Source organism: Neohortaea acidophila (assembly GCF_010093505.1).
Source record: "Neohortaea acidophila strain CBS 113389 unplaced genomic scaffold BDY17scaffold_9, whole genome shotgun sequence".
NCBI classification, from domain to species: Eukaryota; Fungi; Ascomycota; class Dothideomycetes; order Mycosphaerellales; family Teratosphaeriaceae; genus Neohortaea; species Neohortaea acidophila.
The window spans coordinates 65,468-90,791 of NW_022985518.1; the positions used below are offsets into that span (position 1 = coordinate 65,468).

The 25,324-nt window shown below is 55.8% G+C and overlaps 12 protein-coding genes across 12 annotated transcripts; 7 read left to right on the top strand and 5 right to left on the bottom strand.

The window, feature by feature from the left end:
- Positions 1-2,594: 2,594 nt before the first annotated feature.
- On the bottom strand, positions 2,595-4,404 carry BDY17DRAFT_326288 (eukaryotic translation initiation factor 3 subunit D; the record flags this gene model as incomplete). The annotated part of the gene is made up of 2 exons (XM_033737489.1): positions 2,595-2,904; positions 2,957-4,404. The coding sequence occupies 2 exons, from the start codon at positions 4,402-4,404 to the stop codon at positions 2,595-2,597; spliced, it is 1,758 nt and encodes a 585-aa protein (XP_033586950.1).
- Positions 4,405-4,500: 96 nt separating this feature from the next.
- Positions 4,501-6,075, top strand: BDY17DRAFT_301650 (uncharacterized protein). Its single transcript, XM_033734280.1, has one exon. The coding sequence runs from the start codon at positions 4,657-4,659 to the stop codon at positions 5,962-5,964; it is 1,308 nt and encodes a 435-aa protein (XP_033586951.1). The 5' UTR covers positions 4,501-4,656; the 3' UTR covers positions 5,965-6,075.
- Positions 6,076-6,990: 915 nt separating this feature from the next.
- Positions 6,991-8,129, top strand: BDY17DRAFT_326290 (uncharacterized protein; the record flags this gene model as incomplete). Its single annotated transcript, XM_033737490.1, has 4 exons — positions 6,991-7,032; positions 7,089-7,498; positions 7,560-7,662; positions 7,719-8,129. The coding sequence occupies 4 exons, from the start codon at positions 6,991-6,993 to the stop codon at positions 8,127-8,129; spliced, it is 966 nt and encodes a 321-aa protein (XP_033586952.1).
- Positions 8,130-8,756: 627 nt separating this feature from the next.
- BDY17DRAFT_326291 (uncharacterized protein) lies at positions 8,757-9,242 on the top strand (the record flags this gene model as incomplete). The annotated part of the gene is made up of 1 exon (XM_033737491.1): positions 8,757-9,242. One exon carries the CDS (start codon positions 8,757-8,759, stop codon positions 9,240-9,242), a length of 486 nt encoding a protein of 161 aa, XP_033586953.1.
- A 1,116-nt stretch (positions 9,243-10,358) lies between these two features.
- BDY17DRAFT_326292 (uncharacterized protein) lies at positions 10,359-11,153 on the top strand (the record flags this gene model as incomplete). Its single annotated transcript, XM_033737492.1, has 1 exon — positions 10,359-11,153. One exon carries the CDS (start codon positions 10,359-10,361, stop codon positions 11,151-11,153), a length of 795 nt encoding a protein of 264 aa, XP_033586954.1.
- A 170-nt stretch (positions 11,154-11,323) lies between these two features.
- On the bottom strand, positions 11,324-14,130 carry BDY17DRAFT_336481 (uncharacterized protein; the record flags this gene model as incomplete). The annotated part of the gene is made up of 3 exons (XM_033737941.1): positions 11,324-11,488; positions 11,548-13,912; positions 13,971-14,130. The coding sequence occupies 3 exons, from the start codon at positions 14,128-14,130 to the stop codon at positions 11,407-11,409; spliced, it is 2,607 nt and encodes an 868-aa protein (XP_033586955.1). The 3' UTR covers positions 11,324-11,406.
- Positions 14,131-14,748: 618 nt separating this feature from the next.
- Positions 14,749-15,717, top strand: BDY17DRAFT_326294 (uncharacterized protein; the record flags this gene model as incomplete). The annotated part of the gene is made up of 1 exon (XM_033737493.1): positions 14,749-15,717. One exon carries the CDS (start codon positions 14,749-14,751, stop codon positions 15,715-15,717), a length of 969 nt encoding a protein of 322 aa, XP_033586956.1.
- A 62-nt stretch (positions 15,718-15,779) lies between these two features.
- BDY17DRAFT_191725 (succinate dehydrogenase flavo protein subunit) lies at positions 15,780-18,082 on the bottom strand. Its single transcript, XM_033730013.1, has 3 exons — positions 17,719-18,082; positions 16,225-17,662; positions 15,780-16,172 (listed from the first exon to the last, which is right to left on the bottom strand). The coding sequence occupies exons 1-3, from the start codon at positions 17,882-17,884 to the stop codon at positions 15,842-15,844; spliced, it is 1,935 nt and encodes a 644-aa protein (XP_033586957.1). The 5' UTR covers positions 17,885-18,082; the 3' UTR covers positions 15,780-15,841.
- A 1-nt stretch (position 18,083) lies between these two features.
- Positions 18,084-19,908, bottom strand: BDY17DRAFT_191791 (uncharacterized protein). The gene is made up of 2 exons (XM_033730014.1): positions 19,692-19,908; positions 18,084-19,636 (listed from the first exon to the last, which is right to left on the bottom strand). Exon 2 carries the CDS (start codon positions 19,447-19,449, stop codon positions 18,178-18,180), a length of 1,272 nt encoding a protein of 423 aa, XP_033586958.1. The 5' UTR covers positions 19,450-19,636; positions 19,692-19,908; the 3' UTR covers positions 18,084-18,177.
- A 405-nt stretch (positions 19,909-20,313) lies between these two features.
- On the top strand, positions 20,314-21,945 carry BDY17DRAFT_326296 (uncharacterized protein; the record flags this gene model as incomplete). Its single annotated transcript, XM_033737494.1, has 1 exon — positions 20,314-21,945. The coding sequence occupies one exon, from the start codon at positions 20,314-20,316 to the stop codon at positions 21,943-21,945; it is 1,632 nt and encodes a 543-aa protein (XP_033586959.1).
- Positions 21,946-22,007: 62 nt separating this feature from the next.
- On the top strand, positions 22,008-23,781 carry BDY17DRAFT_347972 (bacterial low temperature requirement A protein-domain-containing protein; the record flags this gene model as incomplete). The annotated part of the gene is made up of 5 exons (XM_033738133.1): positions 22,008-22,309; positions 22,357-22,367; positions 22,424-23,013; positions 23,071-23,419; positions 23,476-23,781. The coding sequence occupies exons 1-5, from the start codon at positions 22,171-22,173 to the stop codon at positions 23,779-23,781; spliced, it is 1,395 nt and encodes a 464-aa protein (XP_033586960.1). The 5' UTR covers positions 22,008-22,170.
- BDY17DRAFT_301664 (uncharacterized protein) lies at positions 23,763-25,201 on the bottom strand. The gene is made up of 2 exons (XM_033734281.1): positions 24,560-25,201; positions 23,763-24,512 (listed from the first exon to the last, which is right to left on the bottom strand). Exons 1-2 carry the CDS (start codon positions 24,816-24,818, stop codon positions 23,857-23,859), a joined length of 915 nt encoding a protein of 304 aa, XP_033586961.1. The 5' UTR covers positions 24,819-25,201; the 3' UTR covers positions 23,763-23,856.
- Positions 25,202-25,324: the final 123 nt, after the last annotated feature.

Sequence of the window (25,324 nt, forward strand, 5' to 3'; positions counted from 1 at the left end):
GCAGTTGAACAAGAGAAGCTCGGCATCACTCATGGATCTGCTCCTGGGCCAGCACCTCGTTTTAAGTGGACTCAAAGCCATCCCGACCACGCGGACGGAGCTTTCAGCTGCGAGGCCCTCCAAGTCAAGAACAGTCTCCAGGCCACGCCATCTACCCATACCCAACGGAGAGACAGCAAAGAACCATGCTCAAAGAGTCCTTGGGGCCAGAATTCTCCCTCCATTTCGCGCTCTTCAAAGTCTTCTTCAAACCTTTGCAAAGGAGAGACTCGAGTTGCCTATGCGGATCAGGAGCCCAGCCTCGCGGAAGTTGAAGTCATTGAAGATGACCACCATGGCCGCCCGCACCAAAACCAATCCTCTACTGCTTCCACCGGTTCATCCGACGGGGCTTCAAGAAACCGGGCGCTCATTGAGCAAATGAAGCGCTTTAACAGAGTGCGAAAGTTCCCAGTCACTGCGAAAATACGCCACGCGCAGGATGTTATTGCAGGCATCGAACGATCAACCGACTCAGCACCTACCGCCAGCCTGAGCTTGATGGTCAAAACGCCGTCAATCGCAGATTCGACTTCAAGCACGAGCCGTGCTCAAGGAGGCGAGCATTCCAGTGCATCGGGAAATCCGGATACAGCGTCCACTGCTCACGTTGATGCTACGCTCCACCATTCGAGACCAGCTTTGACCGCCAAGACGTCACAAAGCACCGCAGCAATGCTGTGTCAAGCGGTTGAAGCTCTCAAGAAGCAGGCCATGCAATTGCAGAAGAAGTAAGTTCACAAGTCACGCCATTGTAAGGATCATGAGACTGACGTCGATTTCAAGGCCGGATACCGTGATGAACGCGGCAGCCGCAGTGCCAAAGCCCGAACCTGAGCCTTCCACAGCTGGCTACTACCATTCCGATTTGGAGGGCTTAGATTTCACCACAGCCTTTCAACCTGAGCCTGTTCAGCTGCTACCTGCGATCGCGCGGCCAGCATCGGCACTGAACGCGAAAGCGCCTGCCTTCTTCGCTCCATCCACAACTCTGGCCTTGCATCATGGAAAAGAAAACAGTCCCGTGTCCCAGACAATCAACACGACACCTCTGGGCGACCTCGCAAAGTCAATTCATGCAGATCCAGCCATACTGAACACACCTCGCCCGCTCAGCTTTTTTCCTACAAACGGTTCCGGGGTCAACTTTCTCGGACACCAACGTGATCCGGCCAGCCAATTTCCTGGATTGCAATACTCTCCGTTCCAGCAGGAGTCTCATATCGGCCTTCCAAACATGTCCGGAACCAGTTCGGCCCAGCATTGGAGATTTTTCGGAGAGCCTGTATCCGCAGCATGCTCGCCTTTTGTACCAGCTTCCATGCTAGATGCCCCTAAGACTGCCACCCAACTCTTGACAGAGATCACAGCTAACAACACTCAAGTTCAAGGCGGTAATTGGACCGAAAATGTCATTCAGCCGCCGCCCGGTCTCGAAGGCGTTCGCCCAACAACGTCTCCGAGTGCGTTTGACCAACTCATCTGCAATCCTTTTCCAACCCTCCAAGCATCGTATCTGGCACCGAACTTGACCAAAGATTCATTTGCCCGATTCAACTTCGGGACTGGAAATGTCGGTCCCCTCCACGCAATTCACTCCCAGACAAGACTTCCGGATGAGGAGCAGAGCGTTAAAGCTCCACAGCCAATCTGCACCGACGCCATCACGACCGACGGCCATGACAAAAGCGCTGAGCTCAAATCGTCAGAGGTGCTATCCGAGCCAGCACTCGAAGATCCCCAGGCTGGAGACGAGCAAGTTCACGCTTCAGGACCCATCCAGCCCTCATCCAACGGCGAGGAAATCTCCAGGTCAACAGCCAAGAAGAGGAGACGAGCCGCCCGCATGGTGCTTCAACAAGCCTGGTGGGACCGCGAAAAAGTCAGGGCTCGTGTCGCTGAGAGGTGGAGCCGAGATGGAGTCCGCAGTCTGGAATACGCGACCGAGACTTACAACATGCAACGTGATGCTCTGGCGAAGTGTACGTCTGGGGGTGAATTGATGCATGAAGACGCTCTCGCTTTTCCACTGTTGTCCAAGACGGACATGAGCGTGCCGATGATTCATACGAGATCGGATGATGTGAAGAAAGTCGAGCTAGCTCGCGGTCATAACCCCGCGGATCCGGCAAAGAATACGGCAATGTCGATGGATGAAGGCTTGGACGAATTGCACGAGCAAGTGCTGGAGGCTCGGGACAGCTATGAGGAGGCTTGCAAATACCTCAAGAAGCCTCCCCCGGCAGGACGAGCAAACATCAAGGATTTGCGAGTGAAGGCAGAGGCCAGGATCTCCCTCGCTGCTGCACGCTATCGTAGGAAGAGGGAGGCGTTGGCGGCTGCATACCCGAATGGTTTGCCAGAGTGGCTGGAGGACGAGCTGTGTGACTGTGACGATGCGGTGCAGACAAAGTTTTGAGGAGGGAAGGAGCAATCGAAGTTGCTTACTTGTCTTGCTGGTGAGTGCAGTGTCGAAGAGGACGATCAAGGAGAAGCAGAACGGGTCCGTTTGATGCAATGGAGACACGCTGTGTAGTGAAATGCAGCAGCTAGGCCTACTCCTCCGCCCCATCCTCCTCCACCTTGTCCATGCCAAGCGCCGCCCTGTCGTCACCCTCGTCCTCCTCAAACGTATCCTTGGGCACCTGGTACAGACGGATGGTAGGCTTGTTGGGATCCTTGACCAGCACGTACTTGGCATCGCCCGCATTCTCCTTCATGACAATGTCGACAAACGTGCGCACAATGGCCCAGCCGTTGTTGAGGTTGAGATTCATCTGCGCGGCGAATTCGCGCGGCTTGTAGCCGAGCACGCCGAGGACGACGTGGTCGAGGTTGTTCTTCGGGCCGGCACGAGAGATGAAACTGAATGCGGTGTTAGCTTATGGTATCAAATGTGAAGAGCTGCTTGTCTTACCCCAACTTCATCAAATCGGCCTTGGCGAGAATGGCTTGCACGGTCCAGCGGGCGAGTTTGCAGGAATTGTTCTTCATTTCCGTCGCGACCACCGCACCACGCTGGCTGGCCAGTTTGCTTCGCCAGTCCAGAGCGCCGCCCGCTCCTTGTGCCTTGCTGTCAAATTCATTGAGAGCCTTGATGACGAGGAACTGATCTTCGCCGCTGATGTTGTTTTTGACCACGGCGTCCAACTCTGTTCGGACAACAAGATGCAGCGGTTCGGGATCGGCTTCGACGGAGAGGTCGAAGCGGCGGTATTTGTAGGCTTTGGAAGCGGGCGGATCGGCCTCCTCGGCGGCGTTGTAGAAGGGGTGTTCGTTGCTCATGTCATGCCGGCTCGTCTCGCTTTCAAGGACTGCTTGTAGAGGGAAGAGGTTGTTGATGACTGTTGCTTCTTCACGCAGTGCACCGGGGCTGTTGATGGTGTCCTTGTTGCCTTCGCTGACCTCCAGAGGAGCATCGGCAGCGTTCTCGTTGACCGTAACGGCATCGACAGATGAGCCTTCGCGCTTGTCGAGGAAGATCTTGCCGCCTTGCTTTTGAATGATAATGTCCCAGCTGTAGACACTTCGTGGCGCGCACATGAGCATGGAGAGAATGTTGTCGGTGGCGAAGATGGTGGCCTCGTCTCGCTCGGCAAGGTCTTGGATTACGGGGTCGGAGGAGGTGCTGACATCGTAGGCCGCGCGCTGGAGCACGTGGAGCTTGCGTATGGACGTCGCCGTACCGGGCTGCTTGTCGTAGGAGCGGTCGTAGTAATACAGGAAGCCATAGTCATCCAGATCTTCGCCCGCGCCAGTGTCGAGGTTGAGCTTGGACAAGCGATTAAAGTCAATCTCCTCGAGCATTCGCCAGGTATCCTTGGGTTGAACAGAGGCCTCTCGGTTGCGCTGAGGCTTGTCGTAGTCCTTCCAGCCGAATCTCCTACCGCCACGTCCTCCACGACCACCACGAGAATCGTAACCTTGCTGACCACCTCTTTGCCCGACTCTCTGGTAAGTGCCTCGGCCACCGCGCTGCATCGGCGCTCCTCGCTGCCCACCACGACCGCGAAAGATGGCGGAGCCACGGGAGCTGAAACCTCGGCCACCTCTTGTGTTCGTCTGGCTTCGGTCGACGAGGGAGAAGGTGCTTTCTTCATTCTGCCCCTCGATGTTGAAGACAGTCTGCAATCCGCCGGGTCCACCGCCACCGTAGATCTGGTCTCTGTACCGCTGTTGGTATTGTTGACGGCCGCCACGTTCACGCTCTTTGCCTTCCGCGGTCCAGTCCGCCATGCGGCCCAGCTTGTCGCCTTTGGAGAAGGGCGCGTAAGGGACGCCGTTGAGGGTCGTCGCGGTGGTGGTTGGCGGACCCCATGTGTCCTTGGGGAGGGTATCGATGATGTCGAGGAGGGAGGGCGCCATGTTGATGGTCTTTGGGGGGGTGGAGTGAAGGAGTCGCTGTGTTTGTGCAGAGCACATAATTTTCGAGATTTCCGCGCCAAGATTTCACATTTTGGTGGGAACGCGAAGTTGTGGGGAAGTGGGGCGGCCGGAAGCAGCAAGTGAACATCACCACGCCATGCGGTCTTGCATGCGACATCGTCTGAACGGAAATATCGTTCTCCAGCACAGCCGCAGTAATGAACATGACGTGGCAACAACTCACATCTCTCAATGATCCGCAAGATCCAACTGCTGGCCCACGCCGGCGCTCCATCTGCTCGCGGCGAGGATGAAAGATATCGAGCCCAGCTTCATGGGTATCTGGAACTCCAAGCGGCGCCTCGTCAATCATCGCGGGAGGTGGTGGAAGTGAGTTCTGATAGAACTCGGGGCTCTCAGATAGATGCGCACCTCGCTTATGCGCCGACCGGCGACACCACCTTCGTCGATGATACCCAGCTGGCATATCAAGAATTAGATAGCCAGCTGGTCACATCCTCGTTACTTGACCTAATCGGCAGCCCACCTGGCAAGAGGCCGATTACAGATCATGGCCCGTGTTCGTCACCTAAGTCAACGGAGCTATCCCGTTCGAGCAAGAAGCGAAAGCTTGACCTGGCCGAGCTGCATCTTGATCCCTTGAAGCGACCAACAGCGCTCTACGTTCCACTGCTCGAAGATGGACAACTAGGATTGGCTCATATCGGCGACCAGGCAATGCGAAGTACGGAAAGCCGAGTGCCTGCCGGTCATGCGGCTCTTTCTCAAGACCTTGATGCGGATGAGACCACTTCGGAACTGCCGACAACGTATTCTCTCAGCGACATGACGTCCCAGAGCTCGCGAGCTAAGCGTAAAGAAGCCGATAATCAAGCTGAATATCGCCCGAACCAGGACGGGGAACGAGATGAAGTACCTCCTGAGATGGGAAGTTCACATGAGCAGCGGGCACCCGATGATGAAGATATCGCTCGGAGTACAACGATCGACCAGATCGACAAGCAGCGTGAGCCATCACCACCCCAACAAGTCGGCTTGAAATACAGCAGACATGATCTTCACGATACGCTGGCATCGCTGTCGACGAGTGTCATGCCTCCGGAACCAGGAACTGGTCGAGAACGCTTCACCTCTCACGTTACTGAAGCCCTCCAATCTCTCGCGGACAGCCCGACGATTGGCCACAAGTATGCACCTGTCTCCGTGACTCGAGCGATCCGTCCGCTCGAACGCGGCTACTGGCTCGTCGATTGCTCTTCTTGGCAACTATCCGCCCAGATTGACTTTTGGCAATTCCTCGAACGGACTATCCATCGAGGCAGTCTTGGCTGGGGTGTTTGGTGCACTCGTGAAGATGAAGGACTGGCCAACGCCGAGAAGGGCGGATCCATCGGAATCATCAAGGTCTTCTGCTGGGGCGAGATCGTAAAGCACGTCTTCCTTTTGCTATACGTCGCAAGCAACAGTCAGGTTAAGAAGCTTGGCTTGAGCTGGATTGATGCTGAAGGGACTACCGTCGTGCAGATGCCGCGGAGATAACCGTATTCTCATCACCGTATTCTCACCACAATTACACTTCGCCCTCTGCATCTTGTTCCTACAATTTGCACCCACGTGCTCTGTCTGTGTCCTTCTGAACAGGATCTTTCGCGCCACCGCGGCCAAAACCAAGACTGACGCTGTGCCGTCCGGCGGATCCGAGAGGAGATGTACGACATGTGGTTAGCTCCCGCGCGGCCCGACCAGCGATCGGCCTGGACTTGGTAGCCTCGCCTCGTAGCGGACCTTGTTCAATCCATGATCCCTGTCGTGGCTTGATCTGTCACATGGACGGAGGTTGTAATGCTCTCACTGCGTATTAATCTCTCCTGCACCCCAAGACGTGTCCGGAGTACGTGATTCCCCCGCGAACAAACTCGCGAGTGTCCTGGGAGTGGCTTGGGCTTGAAGCGAACAATCAATGACTATCATCCGCTGCACCGATGTCGTCTCTTCAATCTTGTCTCTTCACGCTTTCAATGTCGATAACGAAGAGCCTACCCTACTCGTGCACGCTCGTCCCGCCGCCTGCCTGGCTTGCCTTGCCTCCCGCTCCACCAGCCTTGCCGGCAATACTCCAGACTCCACTTTCAGGGAACTGCCGCCAATCATCGCAACTTGATCCACGCTGATGATAGATGCCGGAGTTAAGTGTACGAGGAATGGTTGGCTTCCGCGCGGCCCGGGCGGTAATGGGTCTGCCCGGCAAACCTTACCAGATACATGACGGTCCTAATCCATCGAATTGTGCGAAGACACCAATGGCCAAGAGGACGAGTCGGAAATGGGAGGATGTCTCAGCGCGTCACTTGCTGATGAAGTGCCACGCGCGTCATATGTGGAAATGTGTCGGGGTTATCGTATGGTTGTAAACCCTAACGCCGTAAGGTTGCTCGTGCTGGGTAGCTATCAACGACAAGCGAAAGATGTACATATTGTCTTCGAGCTCAAGAGCATGAGAGTGGATTGCCTCTTGATATTTCTCATCCGGACCATTAGATCTTTCGTTTGTGTCACTAACTCGCCATGGCCAATGCGAACTACATCTCCAAGGTTGCCATCGTCGGTGTACGTGTCTGTTCCGCTTGATCAGTCGATGTAGCTAACGCAACTATCCCTCATAGGCCGGCGGTAATAGCGGAAAGTTCATGACCGAAGCACTGCTCAAGACCGGCAGACACACCGTCACCGCAATCACCCGTGTCGACAGCAAGAGCCAGCTGCCACAGGGCGTCCAGGTCAAAAAGGTCGACTACAGCAAGACGGAGACACTTGTGGAAGCTCTCAAAGGCCAAGACGCGTTGGTCATCACCATGAATCGCGTCGCTGGGGATGCGCAGACCAGTCTCATTAACGCAGCGGGCGAGGCTGGCGTCCCCTGGATCTTGCCGAACGAATGGTCCCCTGATACCGCAAGTGAGGCGCTCGTTCGGGATGTGGCCGGCTTCCAAGCAAAAGGTGCCACCCGTAAGTACATTGCCGACTTGGGGAAGAGTTCCTACATTGCCGTAACCACGGGCTTCTGGTATGAGTGGTGAGTTTGTTTGTTTTCTCGAGGTACCAGCGGTCGCCCGTTGAAACAAGCCCCCCTTCAGGAGCCTGGCGATCCCACTAGCTTTTGGGTTCGACTTCAAGAATAAGGCAGTCACACTCTTCGACGATGGCGACGTCAAGATTTCGATATCGACATGGCCACAGGTGACATTTCTCCGAGACTTCTTCACCCGTGATATCAAGGTTGACTCCTGCGTTAGGTCGGTCGTGCTGTAGCTACACTTCTTAGCCTGCCCGTCAAGAGTGACAACAGCACGAGTACCTGCTTGGAAGACTTCCGCAACAAGCATGTCTACGTCAACTCCTTCACTGTGAGTCAGAACGACATGCTGGAGTCGGCTATGCGGGTCACCGGGACCCAGAAGAAGGACTGGACCATTACCAAGGAGAAGTCCACGGAGAGATACCAGGCTGGGGCTGAGCAGATGAAGACAGGAGACCACATAGGTTTCGTCAAGATGATGTACACTCGTGTGTTCTACCCCGACGGGGTGGGCGATTTCGAGCGCAACAGAGGCACGATCAATAGTGCTCTTGACTTGCCGACAGAGGACATTGACAAGGCCACCGAAGCCGCGATTGAAAGGTCGAAGAATCCATGGGGTGCGTGAGAGCACGGTTGCGCTCAATTCCTTGCGTAGACAGACTTGACATTTATTTCTTCCTCGCCGGCCATGGTACTATACCTGCGTTCCTGGATCAGCATCTTGTATTCGTGAAGCGTGCCTTGGCATTTCTCTGCTCTCTCCATGTGCCTTTGAATGTGTTCCAGTCTATGCTCCCATCCTCCGCGACCGATGAACTTTCTGCAGGAGAGACGCGGCCTTCGAGGAGGTGAAGCACGCTCCAGAGGTATGGTACAGGAGAGCGGACGGGATCCTCTTTTCTCTTCGGCTTATGACCCTATGTACCTTCCAAGTTTGGAAAATTCACCTCAGTCTCAAGAAAATGAGGAAGGAGCGACCGGTCGTTACTTCTGTTTGAGGAAGGCACCACACGCCGCGAGGCGCTGTAGTCCAACGACATCTGGGAAGGGCAGTGTGCGAAGTAGGCACCATAATTTGCCATCATGCACGATGCAGATCTATGGCGCTACCTACTTCTAACATACTTCCTTCGCTTCACATCCGGAAGAGCTGCAAAGTGTGCTGAGCTTCGAGGCACGTCTTTCCTCGAATCACGCATTCAACATAAATGTCGTGATTGTCCTCCCTGCAGGAACAGCAGTCTGTGTCAAAATGTCAGAAGGCTCTGGAAACACTCGGTGCAAAGGTCAAAGTTTGGAGATAGAGAATCGCCGTCAGCTTGATCTTGGCTTGGTAAGTGGTCTGCAAGAAGCTCGCAAGCTCCGAAAGAATCGCAGCGTCGTCGAGGAAGGTGTCGTTGAAGCCGGGTGTGTCAACGAGACGTCGGCTGGCCAGGAGCTGGAGAAGGAGCTCATCAAGCAGCGAGAGCTGTTCGCGAAACGTCTGAAAGAAGCGCAAGAGGAGATGGATGGTGCGATAGTGGAGAACGATCGACGGGCGAGCAAAGAAGCTACCGCGCAGCAATGGCGTTTTGAGCAGAAGCTGGGGGAAATCGTGCAGGGAAGCGAGGATCTCAAGGTGTTCCATGCAGAAGCTGCTGGAACAAACGGACCTGGAGCAACAGCATGCGCTACACAACCTGGAACTCGCAAAGCAGCAGAGCCAAGACGAAGCCAAGAAGGCATCGGAGCAGATTGAGGAGCTGAAACGCCAAATGGCCACTCGGCCCGAACAATATGAAGAAGAGCGTCGACGCAGCCAGCAAGAAATCGATGAATTGAACATGCGAGTTGCCATGGAGAATGCGCAGTCCAGGCGTGCATATCAAGGATGGATGGCGACTGAGAGAGCCAAATCGCGGACAAGTCCGACGGCACCATCGCCAGCTCCGAGATCAAAACACCGGGTGAGGGAGGGGATTGTCGAAGGGGCGGAGGGAGCAATTGGGCAGGCGATCGGGACTGCTATGGTGGCCGGCGTGACCCAGATGATCAATAACGGAAACTGTAGCATGATGTGATGGCCTTGCAGAGATCGGGGCCACAGTTCAATACATGCCTAGAGCACATTCGACCAGTCGCATGACTGGATAAAGTCTTTGAGCTTGGTGCCTTGAATTCCGGCAGTGAGCGGCGCATCTTCATCTGTAAGCAATCCGGTATAGAATGGAACAGTATAGAGGAATGAGGTCTGACGGCTTGGTGTGCTATGTATAACTAGAGCAACACGAAGAATCAAACCAAATGCGGTGAAGTGGGAGTACAGTTCGGCAAACCGCGCCCTAAATTCCCGGGCCAAAACACGCTACATTCCTCATCGCCCTCTCCCCTCCTTTCCCGAGGTCATGCTACTAATGAGTGAGTGTAGTAGGTCTTTTACGAACCACATAGCTTGCTAGCTCACGATTTCCCCACGATATAGCGATAGCAGGGTGTGGTGTGCGCAAGCTCGGAGACTTCGGATTCGGATTCGGCAGCAGGAGCGTCTGGCGAGACCGAGCGAAGCATCTCCAGCCTCCTCGGACTCGGATTCGCATTTCACCGCGATCAGGCTGCAATGCGCAGCATCCATGGATGGCAATGTTTTCTTAGACTCCATGTGCACCGCCTTAGCTGGTGGGATCGTCCTCGGGGCTGAACAAATGATGTCTTGAAGCAGATACGCTTCTCTTGTGGAAATGCTATAAAGAGGCATTGATCCATGCTTCCAATCCAGGTCTGTCTGTCCATTCTTCCATCACAAGCTTACAGCATCCCTACACCTGCTTCCTCCGCAGATTCGTATCCTCCACGTTCACATACACCAACATCCACCATGCCCTCTGCGGACTGGGACCTGGCTCTCACCGAGCTCATCTTCTACAGCCCCACCGTTGTCCCCCTCGCCTACTGCCTCTGGCGGCACCGCAGCGTCGGAATCACAGGCTGGATCTACCTCCTCATCTTCGTCTCGCTTCAGTTGATCTCAACGGGCATGATCGTCCACGCAGGTCCAAACGGCACCCCACCCACGACAGCCTTGATCGTGTCGAGCGTAGCGCTCTCCCCGCTCTTACTCGGCATCGCGGGCATTGTGCATGAATGGACAAAGATCGCCGGCCGGGTCAAGAACGAGAGAGAGCGCAAGTGGGCCCTCATCATCCTCCTGCTGTACCACGTGCTCGTCGGTGGCGCGATCGCCATCTACGCCGTTGGTGCTTCGAATACTTTGACACAGTCCAACTTCTCCAACTCCAGCGGCGTGGCGCTATGGCGAGCTGGCATCCTCATCCTCCTAGCATCATGGGTGTTGCTCTGCGTGGTCTTTGCTGCACTCGCATGGTACGTGAGAGGAGACTCGTGTCGCGCCTTCACCTGGCCCATTGCCTTCTCCCTGACCTTGCTCGGAAGCCGAATGGTCTACCAGTGCGTCGCGACATTCGACTACATGATTCCTGCTCTCAATCCGTTGCGAGGCAGCCTGGCACTCCGTGTCATTTTCGACTTCTTGGTGGGAGCTTTGATTGTTGCGGCCATGGTGACGGGCGGTATCCTCTCGCTGGAACGAATTGGAAGGAAAGGGGGCCATGGTGTAGAACTTGGGGCTAGTCAAAGGGCAAGTGATGTCTGAGAGTCGTACAGATAGGTACCTAGGTCTCTTAGGATCCGTCCAAGACTCCCCCAGTCGAGCATGGCCAATGATACAATCGAGACTCATCCCGCCTTCCTCGGCCGCAGCGGCCAAACTCCCACTTCGATGTCGATCCGGGTGATGACTGAAAGGCGTCGTGAGAGGGAGCGAGCTGACGCCACCCTGTTGCCAGCCCTGCAGAGTAGCGAATCTGATTAGCGCATATACCTTGCCATGCGTCGAAGAAGCCCACTCACCGTTGTTTGTCACGGTGCATCAGCAACATGAGAGGAAACGCAAGAACGCGATAGACAAGGCCGATGGCGAAGAGCATGCTGCGAGAGAAAAGATCAGCTCAGCCTCACAAGTTCAATGATAACACGGAAGAACTCACCCAACATCCAGAGAGTACTGTCCAAGCGTGAACCCCGTCGCCGCCTCAGCAAGATGCAGCTGGTACAAATACGCCATCGGCATCAAGTTCTCCGTAAAGTAGGCCTCCGTAAACCACACGCCAGGACTCATCCTCCAAAACCAGCCCATATGCCACTTCATCACGGTCTTCAATGGCGGAGCAACGCCACCCAGAACTCCAATGATGAGTGATGCAAGCACGGCAATTAGCGGCCCGTTCTCGCGCTTCACGAGCATGCTGACGACCGATGCGAGCCCGTACACGCACCAAAAGTAGAACAAGTTTGCCACAAACATGCGCATGAAGGGCATGAGCGGTGCGGCGAGGAGGTAGAGGAAGATGGTGAAGTGGAGGGCGCTGAGTGTGATGCGAGGAAAGGTGCTCAGCAGTTTGCCCGTGTAGTATGCAGACGGTGAGTGGCCGGCGGCACTTTCACGCCAGTACATCAGCTTCTCTTCACCGAACACCCAGAAGCCTGGAGCGGAGGCAGCAAGTCCGATGGCCATGCCGCCGAGGAGACCGAGCTGTGGCGTACTGTCGTAATCGACTGCTGAGCTCAGCTGGGCGAAGCTGCCCTGATAGATGCCTTGAAAGAGGTGTCCACCGGCAGTGTAGGCGGAGAGGCCCATGAGGATTCCCGCAAGGCCGGCCACGCCGATCTCGAAGCAGAGGGAGGTGGAATTGCGGACTTGCTGGACCGTGGCGCGGCAGAGGCAGTAGTAGACTTGGACTGGCCAGGAGGCTCCGCGGGCTTTGATCGTTCTGGTGAGGGATGCTTCTTGGTCGGCAGACAAGGCAAGAGGCAGTGTGAGGTTATGAGGCCTCATCGCACTAACAGCATCTGCTCTTCGATGCATATCTGCACCCACGCTTCTCCTCATGGCGCCGACATAACGCTGCGCCCCGGGACCAGTGGTGATGTCCATGACAATATCAGCAGGATTTCCTTCCGATGCGAATGCAAAACCCAAAGCCACGAAGTACTCGTGTACATTCTCGGTTGGACCAGAGTACACTGAGTGGCCTTCAGCAAGGACCAGGAGGTGATCGAAGGCATTGAAGATCGTTTCTCTCGGCTGGTGAACAATGGCAACAATCGTGACGCCCAGTCTAGAGATTGCTCGGAGGAGGCGCATTACGCCCAATGCGCTTGAGGCGTCTAGCCCGCTCGTGGGCTCGTCGAGAAAGATTGCCATTGGAGCGGCGACAAGCTCCATTCCGATGTTGACTCGTTTGCGCTGGCCACCGCTGATGACTGGTTTCCTCTCATCACCCACTCGCTTGTGCTGAACATGTGTAAGCTGGAGACAGGCGATCAAGCTGTCCACGTGCTCCTGGATGGCTGTATCAGTCCAGCGACTCGGCAATCTGCAGCGAGCGGAGTGCAAGATGTTTTCACGAACGGTGAGTTCGGGGAAGACAATTTCGTCTTGCGGAACGTAGCCGATGAGTTTCCTGTATCGCGAAACGCACTTTCGCGAACCGTTGATCTTGATAGTCCCGCTTGTCGCACGCTGCTTCCCCATGAGGGTGTTGACCAGAGTCGTCTTCCCGGCACCGCTGCCTCCAATGATTCCCCAGCAGCTTCCTTTCGGGATAGAGCCAGAGACGTGGTCCAGTATCGTTTGGCCTTTCTTCGTCTTGAAGGTCAAGTTTTCAAAATCGAAAGCAAGGCCAGTAGATGAGGTGTCGATTGCACGAGCCATTGACTGGAGGAATAGGCGTATCTCCGGAGAAGAGTCGGAATCTTCTTCAATCCCATCGTCAATGGCGTGGTTTACATGTCCGTCCATGTTGTCCACCCGAGACAAAGCCCGCCGACCTCCAGACCCGGTCTCGATGGAGGCTGCATCTGAATCAGAGGGGGTGCACGTCTCAGCTGCCGGTGGGGTTTGCTGTGCAAGCTTCCTCCCAAACAGCCTTGCATATGGAGAAAAGTCATCCATCGCTCCATCGAACTGATTGAACCAGCGGTATTTGCGGCGGTAGCGTTTGTATTGGTAGCGGCGGATGACGTATGAAGCACCAACAGCGGCGAGTAGCAAGACGTCAAGCGCACACACGATAGCAACGGGAATCACGAATATTTGCTTGTGGCTTTGCTCGGGGCAGACTGCTCCAGTGGAACAATTGAGCGGGGCGACAGAGCCAGTGGGACAGAATGTGCCTTTCGGGCAAGCGATCTGTTTTTTACCTCCCTCCGGGCAGTAATGGCCATTGTCGCAGATCTTGGGCTCGTAGAAGCCTTGCGGCTCCGCGCAGACCATCTCTGTCATTCGTTTGGCTTGACATTCCGGAGTCGGCGGGCAATACTGGGGAGGATGGTCGTCATCGGAGTTTAGGCCTGGCAGCAGATCATTCAGCGCACTCTTCATAGGAGATCGGCCATGAGATAGACAAACACAGCCATCCGGGATAGCAGGTATCGTTCATTGCCAAGGGCACAGGTAGCACGCCGGGCTGCTGGCATCCCGTCGAGTTCTGCGGAAGGTCAAGCACGTATTCGTCAAAGTCGCGGCCGGAGAAGTTGGTAAAATGAGTAAGTTGGTCGGGTGCAGTCATGATCATACGGGAGCGAGTGTATGAAAGATATGGAGTGAGATGGAGGTCTGTGAATGAGTGAAGACAACTCCGATTTCTCTTTTGATGCCATGCTCACGATACCGGTCGCGGGGGTGACTGCTTCAGCTGGTAGGGCAGGAGGAAGGAGTGGACGGTGAGGAAGTGGAGGAAGAGCAATTGGAACGTATGAACCTACCTCGCAGCTTCCACTACGTGCATACATATATTGGTGTCCGTGAGAGCGAAGGCCGAGCATGATGATCGAGGACACATGAAGGATGGATGAGGTGAAGGCAATTGAAGTGGGAAGAGTGAAGTCATCGCCGCTCAACCCAACCCTAACCCCCCGACACTTCTTCACCGATCATATTGCAGACTACGACCGAGGTGCACCCGCAGGTATCTCGAGTCTGAACGATGCATTATCTTCTTTCTGTCAGTGACAGCAGTCAACAGTAATCGTACATGGCGTTTGAGCCTCACAGATTGGCTGTTCCTAGAATGAAGACTCCATCCATCGACACCCCTACAGCGAACATGGGATAACAAGCATCCATGCACTGCCTTCAATTCAAAATACCCGTCTCGCTGGCAAAAAGGAACATTACCTCCATCGCAATGGCAACCAGCACTCACTCCCAAAGACTGCATCTAATCCTCGACTTCGACGGCACAATCACCACGTCTGACACAACCCCCATCATCGGCTCTCGCCTGCTCTCCGAAGCTCAAAATTGCGGCGCAACGACCAAGTCAATGAAGTACTACACAGACCGGTACATGCAGGACCATCAAACCTGGAAAGCTGCGCAAGCTCGAAAGCTAGAGGACTGCGGAAGTGTTGATGCGGTGGTGGACTTTGTTTCGGAAGTCGTGGGTGTGGAGAGGGCGAGTTTTGCGAGGGTTCGAGAGGGGATTCTGGGTGGTGGGATGCAGGAGTATGAAAGGGACGAGGCGAAGAGGAATGACTTCATGCTGAGATGCGGGAGGGAGGCCATTCGAGACGGTGAAGTGGGCATTCGGGATCTAGAGGCTTTACGACAACTCTTGCAAGTGGCGAGCGCGGGACGGAATGCGTGGGGAGTTGTAAGCGTGAGCTGGAGCAAGCGATTCATCCTTGGTGCTCTGATCGAGGCTGGACTCATACCAATGGATGGAAAAGAGGCAATGGCGGAGAGGATCAAGTGCAATGAGATCCTCGCTCCACCGCGAAAGTACGACGAAGATGGCAGGCCGGTGACAATCTCCAGTGCTCGGGATAAGCTGGACGCGATGGGAGAACTGCTGGCGGAGTGGAAGACCGGCCATCCCAATGCCGCAGACACTATCCTGGTATATGTTGGCGACAGCAGCACCGATATTGGCTGCTTGGCTCGTGCCGATGTAGGCTGCTACATCCACACTCCCGACTCGTCTCTCAACGCCTATATCGCCAGGCTGGTTGATATTGAGGCGAGAAAGGTGACGGTGAACGACTTGCCACGCACCAAGTCGAGCACGAACGAGCATTCTCAAGCACTTTGCGCGGTGGAGGGGTTCGAAGAGCTTGCGGCATGGGCCTCCAAGACGTTTCGCAGTCCAAACTAGACTGCAAGACATGTGAGCCAGAAAGAAGTTATGACAAAAGCGTTCAGCATCGAATCTAGAATACGCAACGGAATCGCGCTAATATGTACAACTGTTGCTCCCTCTCCACCCTTCACGACGATCTCTAATAAGTTCTCTTGAACGGCGGAATGGCATGGCACTCCTCCTCATCCAGCGTGGTCGCAACCACCGCACGATAGCCAATGTCCACCTTACCCTGCGGCTTCTTCTGCCACGTAAGACTGTGCTTCATCCATTCCTCGTCGTTGCGGTCGGGGTAGTCCTCGCGGGCATGTGCACCACGGGACTCCTTGCGGTTCGCGGCGGATTCGGCGGTCTGCACGGCGCAGGTGAGAAGATTGCGAAGCTCGAGGGTCTCGACAAGGTCGCTGTTCCAGATCATACTGCGGTCTTTGGTGCCGACCTGGCTGAATTGCTGGTCGACTTCGTGGATGCTGTGGAATTATGTTAGTTTGGTCTCTCAGAAGTACAATGGTGATGACTTACCCCTTGACACCGGCATCGAGAGACTCCTGTGTTCGGAAGACGGAGACGTCGGTTTGCATCACGCGTTGCATGGCAGAACGAATCTCAGCCGTGGTCTTTGGACCATCCGCAGTACGCAGCTGATCCACCACACTGATAGCCTCCGCACCAGAGTCTGCCGGAATCTCTTGATGCTTTTGACCTGGCGAGAACCTGTCGCGGATGGTATGGCTGACTGCACGACCAAACACAATAAGATCCAGGAGGGAGTTGGCGCCGAGACGATTCGCACCATGGACGGACACACATGCGGCTTCACCACAAGCGAACAGGCCTGGCACGACCTTGTCCTTGCCCGACTCATCGATGGTGAGGACCTCGCCGGTGTATTTGGTGGGAATACCACCCATGTTGTAATGCACGGTGGGCAGGACAGGAATGGGCTGCTTGCGAACATCAACGCCCGCGAAAATGGAGGCAGTCTCACTGATGCCCGGAAGGCGCTCGTGAAGGACCTCCGGTGGCAGATGCGAGAGCTGCAGGTAGAGGTGATCCTTGTCCGGACCGACACCACGGCCCTCGCGAATCTCTAGCGTCATGCTTCGGCTGACGACGTCACGGGAGGCGAGATCCTTGGCAGTCGGAGCGTATCGCTCCATGAACCGCTCACCCTCGCTGTTGAGGAGGTATCCACCTTCACCACGGGATCCCTCGGTAATGAGACAGCCGGCACCGTAGATTCCAGTCGGGTGGAACTGCACAAACTCCAAGTCCTGGTTCGGGAGGCCTGCACGGGCGACCATGGCCATTCCATCACCGGTACAAGTGTGGGCGGAAGTGCAAGAGAAGTAGGCACGGCCGTAGCCACCAGTGGCAAGGACGGTGTTGTGCGCGCGGAAGCGATGGAGCGTGCCGTCTTCTTGATTGTACGCAATGACACCCTTGCACTCGCCGTCTTCCATGATCAAGTCGATGGCGAAGAACTCGATGAAGTAGTTGGTGTTGTGTCGCAGCGATTGGCCGTAGAGGGTGTGGAGAAGCGCGTGTCCGGTGCGGTCGGCGGCGGCACAGCATCGATAAGCCTGTCCGCCCTTGCCGTAGTCCTGCGACTGTCCACCGAACGCGCGCTGGTAGATCTTGCCATCTTCGGTTCGCGAGAAGGGACAACCGTAGTTTTCGAGCTCGTAGACGGATTGCGGCGCCTCGCGGGTCATGTAGTGGATGGCATCCTGGTCACCCAGCCAATCCGAGCCCTTGACCGTGTCGTACATGTGCCATCGCCAGTCATCCTTGTGCATGTTTCCGAGCGCGGCATTGATGCCTCCCTGCGCGGCAACGGTGTGTGATCGCGTGGGAAAGAGCTTGGAGATACACGCGGTGTTGAAGCCAGCTTCTGCCAGCCCGAAAGCTGCTCGTAGACCTGAGCCTCCTGCTCCGACAACAAGGGCATCGTACTCGTCTGCCGCGGGTTAGTAGGGCGACCGGAATGGGAGGGGGCGGCAAGGGGATGCTTACGATCAATGACGGGATATTTGTTGCTGATAAACGGACTGGCCTCCTTCGCTCGCAACGGGGCGTTGGTGATTATCTTCTGCGCGGGAGTGGTGCGGGAGAAGCTGCGGAGCTGGGAGGAGGGGGCGAGTCTACCGGCAGACCGCCGCAGCAGCTTGGAGGACATCATCCTGAAGCTGAAGCGTGCCGGGCGGCAGGTATTGAGAGGGTGTGAGGTATTGGAGGGGGTGGAGGAGAGGTGGTGGCGGTTGTGGTGTGGTCGGAACAGCGATGTCTTTCCTCAGAATCGAGAGTCAATGATGGCAGCAACGAATTAGAGTTTACCCGCCGAGGCCCGGAGCAGATTTCGCTTAGCTAGCCAATCAGATTGACGTCAATGACATTGCTTTGTTCCCGGCAGCCTTGTATGGGAATAATCTGTGTTGATGACGAGGAATGAATCCGACATCTCATTCTTCCCAGCTAATACGGCAGCTCACAACAGTGCCACTGCCGACAGTGACTACACCACACGTTCTGCTCTCCAACATACCTCACCACCTTCTCCTTCCTCGCAGGCTCATACCTCCATGATTCGCCGATACTGAATGTCCCTTCTGCCACGTTCATGTCCACCACCGGCAAATCCAGGCTCGCCTGCGTGACGGGAATGTCCACAACCGCCAACCCAAAGACCTCATCATCTTCGCCCTCAAAGTGCGAATTGCTGCCCGATTCTTTCCGCGCTCGAAGCAACATGGCGGGCAGGGGCTTCTCATGATACTTCTGGTATTCTTGCCAGGACACGACGACAGAGCGCGGCTCATTCGCCTTTCGAATGAGGAGCGAGAGGAACCATACAGTCCAGCAGAGGAAGAAGATGCGCCACTTGTTTCTGCCGAGCCAGTTGACTGCGCCACGGTAGTGGAAGAGCAGCTGTTCGACTTCCGGGAGGGTCTGAAAGCGCGTGGCACTTTGCTGAAGTGTTGTCGTCATGCACGACCTGGCTACACTCATAAGATTGGTGACAATCGTCAGAGGCGCCAGCACGAGCAAAGAGAACATCTGCCAGAGGATCCAGACAAACATGCGCACGGTCCGCAGCATCTCGACAACCACGCTCTTGATTGCCTCCAGGGCAAGGTCGAGCGGGCTTGCATCTGCCGGCAGATGCATGTGGTCGAGGATGACGTCGAACCAGTCTTGCCAGTTTCTGACATCGGGAATGAACCAGCATATGATGAAGACAATCACCTGCGCCGTCCAGACAATCTGATCAAACACGCGCAGGATTGACCCCAGAATGAAGTCCGTCACCGTCCAACCTTCCGGTATTCGCATCTGATCGAGGATTTCGTGAAACCAGTCCCGCCAGTGAACGACGTTGTAGAGGAACCAGCATGTGAAGATCGGAAGGGCGATCTTCAGCAGGAGGAAGAGGAGCACCGCGCTGATGGCGGCGAGTGGACTGGACGCCGCATCTCCGCCGCTGAGATGGGCTGCTGTGGTGGTGATGGGGGTGGCGGCGGCGGCGCTGGCGGTCGAAGTCGCGAGAATGCGACTGAGGGCGGTGTTTCTTGCGAGTGCCCGGCTGTACTCCGCACTGCTCACGCGTTCCAGTAATGCAGAATGCGCGGCTTGTTGCATTGCTGGGCCAGGGGTGTAGCCAGCGGCGCGCAGCGAGCTGGAGATTGATCGTTGATATTTGATACCTTGGTAGGCTTTGGAGAGTAGCTGGTATGAGAGGCCGTCCATGGTGGTGATGGGGGTGATGCTGTTCAAGGTGGGTGCGTGGGTGGAGCAATCTGGAGTTCATGTTTCTTTCGGGTTCCCGGATCCGGCGAAGGAAATATATTCCGTGGGTTGACAATGAGCGGTCGGTCGCCATTGTTGCGACAGTGAAGTGAGCTTCGACAATCGCTTAATTCTGCTCGACAATGTCCAATGATAGATAAGTTTTAGCAATGGAGTTTGAGCTGAGGTGAAGTGAAATTCACCTAGAAAACTTGGGGTGGTAGTGATGGCGGTGATCTTACGTCAAAGGACACCACTCCGCCTCGTCAAAGAGCATCACTTGCCTGTAGGAATGTTGCTTGAATGGATCTGCTCATTGGACAACTGCACAATCAACACCTACCACCTCTCAGAGGGGCCATTTGAGGTGAAGTCCAGCCATCGCGTGGTTTGCAAACCCAAGAAACGCGGTCAGTTCACCGAGCGACAATGGCGTCCAAACTCACATGAATGCCGCCGCTCTCTTATTCAGTACAATGAGGCCAAGCGCAGGAAAGTCTACCCGGTAGACGCAAATGCCCCAGCTCCTGACCAGAAGGACCGCCGCATGCGGCTTGCAAAGGAATGTGCGCCGCGTTCCACGACGTCGGGGCGGGCTTTGTGCATCGCGACAAGCTGCCAATCCGCGAGCGGAACAAAGCGAGCGCTTGGGGAACAAAGATTACAGGGCGAGCGTTGGCGCCTGTGGCCGTCTGTAGTATTTTGTAGTGTTCGTCATCTTCCGAGTGGTCGCCCCTGAGTAGCTGCCTCCTGTCTTCTTGTGAAGTGCACAAATACGAGAGCGATATCCGGAGACTTGAAAAGAGGACAGAGGACTTACGAAAGATGTTCGCCCCTCCTCCTCTCCAGCTCTCTCGAGCTGAGATCCAGCATCGATTACAATTACTGCGGGAGGCGAATGGTGAAAGCGATGCGAAGCCGGCGCGACAGTCGAACAGCCCCAGCAACAAGGCGTCCATCTCCTCACCAATCAAGACGACACGCTTCTCCTCAAAGTCAAAGCATGCGACTGGCAGTCAAGCTCCTCCCAAGCAGGGCATTCAGCGTCTCGCCACCCTGCCAGTTGGATTCGGGGAAAATCCTCGACAGGCGCCAACACCGCCTAGACGAGCGGCAACACTTCCGAACGATGCGACGCCTCGATTGATACCTGGAGCGTTTCCAGGTGAAGTGGCGCCTCCCATCCCGCCAAAGTCTGCGAAGAGGCAGGACGCTACGCATCGTGAAGGGTCAGATGCCATCCTCAAGTCGCTTGACTTCGACACAGCCGGCTTGATGTTTGATGGCAAGATTGTGTCGACATCGCAAAGGAATCGTCGGCCGAAACGATCGTCATCCTCGGCTGGCAAAAAGAGCAGGTCGGCTGGTGGTGTGCGCAAAGTGTCGACTGGGAACAAGATACCGACAAGGGAGCCAGCAGGAGTCGACTTCCAGAGTAACCTGCCAGCGCCATGGCCCTTCACCGACAAGAAACTCCCAGACATACCCCCGCGCAGTCCAGAGGCATCACTGGAGACGCCCACCCCGATTCCACGAGGTGGCAGTAGGTCGAAAACATGGGGCAAGAAGCGAAGACCACTGGCGCAGGTTTCGTCGAACAGTGCAAAGTCGAACAGCCCATCTGCAGGAGGTCAAGACATGCTCAGCCGTTTGTCTGTCATACCAGAGGTCGCGAGTCTACGCGGGAAGTCGCCACGGAGCTCAGGGTCATGCTCACCACGGACTACAAGCATGCAATTGCACGATGGCTCGATTCTGACGGTGACTCCACCCGAGTTGACACCCTGGACTCGACGAGTATACATCCAAGGCCCCATAAAGCTGCCGAAGCCGCTCATCGTGCCGAGGAAGAACTCTCTCGCGAGTCTGGAGCCCTTTCAGGAAGCCGTGGACGACATTTACGAGGAGGCGCTGGATTTCCAGCGGAGAGCCAGCGAGATCCGAGTTCTGGACGACATTTGCGACTTCTTTGAAGAGTTCGAGATGGGGCCGGTGAGCTTTGCAGGAGACATTCTCGCTACGGCGGATGATTTTGCTGGTGCCTCCGACGAAAAGAGACCCTGGTTTGATGGCTTTGGCACGCCCTCCAAGGCCGAGGTGAGCCCGATCGAGAAGATGGTTGCAAAGGCCGTCGTGGAGGCCATGAATGGACCGATGCCGGTGCCACCGCTGGAGAATGAGGAGACGATACGAGCGAAGGGTAAAGCTCGGTTTGCGAAGCAGACAAACGAGTCGGAGGAAGAGAAACAGAGGAAAGACTCGGCGACCCTTGCGTCGGGCTTTCTGCCTTTGCTGCCGCTGCCGGGCGAGAGTATCATGCAGGCAGTGCTTGGAGTGGCGGAGGAGAAGTCGAAGATGAAGACATCTTTGGCGGATCAAGGGGAAGACGGGATGGAGGAATTGGGTCCAGCCTCTGACTGGACGTTGTCCGGCGTGATGGGTTCGCTTATTGGCTAGATTGAATAATGGGTACATGTAAGATTAAGCAGAGATGAAGATGTCCAGCGCGCAAGTGTAAACGAAGCAGTCTCATCGATCGACGGTTGCTAAAAACCAAAGCGGCAAAGCCAAACGACGCGCCATCGTCGATCAGTGACTTCAGCTCCTGACCTCGGGAAACTCTTCCCACACATTCTCTCGCCGAAGTCCCATCTGTAGTATGGGAAAAGCGAATAGTCCAAGATGGACGAGACACAGAAGGAAAGAAGATATCTAGTCCGACGGCCCAAGGCGCTGCAATACTTCCACAATGGTGAGCTCAAGAAGGCAGCGGAGAAGGAGCGAGTAGCTGGGCGATTCGAGTTGTTCTTCGATCTGTTATGTACGTGTTCTAGCAATAGTGACAAGAACAATACTGACTGCCTACAGATGTCGCTCTGGTAATTGCATCAGTCGCCCTCCAGACTCCAACTCCGCCCACTAACACCCACCGCAGATTGCCAACTTCGCCGAAGCCCTGACAGACGAACCCAGCGGCACGCGACTCGTCATTTTCATCCTCATCTTCACGCCCGCCTGGCACGCCTGGGCCGACGCAAAGGAGAATGCCAACAACTACTTCAACGACGACGTGCTGCAACGCGCCGCCATCCTGTGGGTCATGGCCCTGCTAGTGCTGTACGGCAACAATGCAAACTACGTCGGCGAGAGCATCAAATCGCAGCGCATCACCGTCGCCTCGTACCAGGTCATCCGATTCACGCAGCTCAGCTTCTTCCTCATGTACAGTGTCGCCAGCCATCACCACCGCTGGCAGAACCGGATTTACGCTGGTTTGACCTTCATCGGCTTGCTTCTTTGGGTGCCCATTTACTTTGAGAGCGTCAGCAACCGAGCCAAAATTGCAGTGGCCGTCGTCGCCATACTCTGGGAGGAGGCCTCATACATCCTCGGATTTTCGCCTTTCGTCGCCAATCTTCTGAAGCTGGATTTCACGACGGCAGTCGACATCGCTCACGAAGACGATCGATACACGGCGTTTACAATCATCGTACTTGGCGAGTTCACCTACGGCATACTCTTCGGGTACGTCCAATGCTCCCTCCGTCGACGAAAATCACACAACTGACACCGAAACTGCAGCTCCCCGGCCCGGGGCGGCCTGTCCTTCGGCTACCTCCGCGGCGTCTGGACGCTCGTGATCGCCTTCTGCTTCAACTCAATGTACGTCTACACCGACGGCGCCATCACCAACCTTCACCCTGTGCGCCGCTCCGTCTGGACCGCCTTTGGCTGGCTGATGATCCACCTGCCCATGTCGGCGGGATTGCTTATTGGTGGACACGTCAGCGCAGCCTCCACGGCCGACGATCTGGATGAAGCGCGCCGGTGGCTTTGGGGCGGTGGACTGGGTGTGGGCATGCTGTGCATGTGGCTTACGGCGCAGATGTGGAAGGATTGCGATCCGGCGGGGACGTTGATCTTGCCTAAAGTATGTGCATGACTTCGCTTGAAAAATCGAAGCACAGTGAGACTAATTGAGCACAGCAACTCCGTCTCTTGCCTCGACTTCTTGCCGCTATTGTGTACGCACTGGTGCCTCTGGCTTCAGTAGACAGTCTAAGCACCACCTCGCTCATCAGCATCGGGGCAGGACTCAGCGCTTTCGTCGTCATTTGGGAGATGATCACCTCGTTGGAGAAAGGCGCAGTGCCGTTTGAGAGCTGGAAGGGTACCGTGGCGACGTATGACACGGTGATTGGTAACGTGAAGACAAAGTCAAGGCAACGGACGAGAGGGGAGCAGTCGATCACGCCCAAGACGGAGCAGCAGAATGGATCGTCGAGTTCGTAAGCGCGTGATAGATACTAAGTAGCTGAGATACCCCGGGAAAGATTCCAACTTTTCATCCGCCAACAGTGAAAGCACTCACGCCATCGCCTCCACCAACCTACTCGCCGTCGCAGGCACATCCGAAATGCCCATGCTCGCCAATGCCTTTTCCAATCCAATCAAACCCGGCTCATCCTCCTCTTTTTCCCACCCCCTCAGCGGACCCCAGATCAACTTCTTCCCGTGCTCCTCCACCCTGCGCTTCAACGCTATGACCATCGGCGCATCCTTCTTCACGCCCGGGTAGGCATCAATCTCCACAATCTCCAGCGAAGGAGCTTGCGCCATGATACCCAGCAGCAAAGCCACGCAAAAATGCTTGTACGTCTCTTCGGTGGCATTGCGGCCGCGAAACCCGGCGAAGATGGTATCGCTGGGATCAATCTCGATGAAGATGCGGAGGGTGCGCAGGGAGGTGCAGTCGCGCAGGCCGAGGGAGGGGTCGGTATTCTGGCCTTTGGGAGGCGCGCCCCAGCCTGGGCCGAGGCGGAGCTCGAGCGTTGTGATGAGGTTGCGGTAGTGGGAGGGGAGGCGGGCGAGGAGGGGGCGGTCGGTGTGGAAGAAGCGGCCGTGGTAGGGGTAGAGGCGGAAGGTCTGCTGACGGTAGAAGACTGGGTACGCTTCCTCGTACATCTTTCGAGAGACGAGGAAGAGCCCAAGGCGAGGGTATAGCAGGCGATGGTTTACAGGGTCTAGTGAAGTAAGCACGCGATCAATTTGGGGAAGAGATGCAACGTACGGAGATCAATCGTCTCACCGCTGAGCATAACCATTTCGTAAATCCTTAATCGAATCTCGGCGGGGAGGGCCCAGAAGGGAAAGACGCCTTTGCGGGTAGGTGAAGACGCTCTCGATGGGGCGCGAGAGGACCATGGGGTCGAGGCGGCGGATGAGACGACGCTGCTTGCCACCGAAGACAAGATGGACGAAGCTGCTCTGCGACGCGTCCGGGCCATGACGGCCTCGAGCTCACGGTTCTCGAGCCGCCCTTTGCGCATGGTGGAGGTTGTGCGGGGAATTCAAAGATGTGAAGGAGGGTTGGGAGAGGCCATCGCGTGACCTGGGGCGTTTATGCAGCCATCGTGCTGACGGCGGCAAAGGTGGTTGTAGGTGGGAGAAGTGGATGAAGGGTGGTGCAAGGTGAGGAGGCTGTCGTGCGAGCTCGTAGTGGGGTTGTTGGAGGTACGCAGGTACGACGATGTGATCAGTGTGCAGTGGTGGCGGAGTAGAGGTGTGAGTGAGAAACGATGCCCCAACATCAAGACACGACGTGTGTGTGGGGAAGCGGAGCGGCAGCGGTATCGGCCCGAATGCGCCGACACGTTCTGGACTTCAGCTGAACCCTTTTTGCAGCGCAGCAGCAGGCAGCACTTTACAGATCCAACCCGACAAGGTACAACACTCGAGCTCGAGGTATACACAGCACCTTCGCGACGGCAGTAAAGACGCGTCTATTCACCATATCACGTGACTATTCCCTCGATGTTACCCAAGACATCCGCCT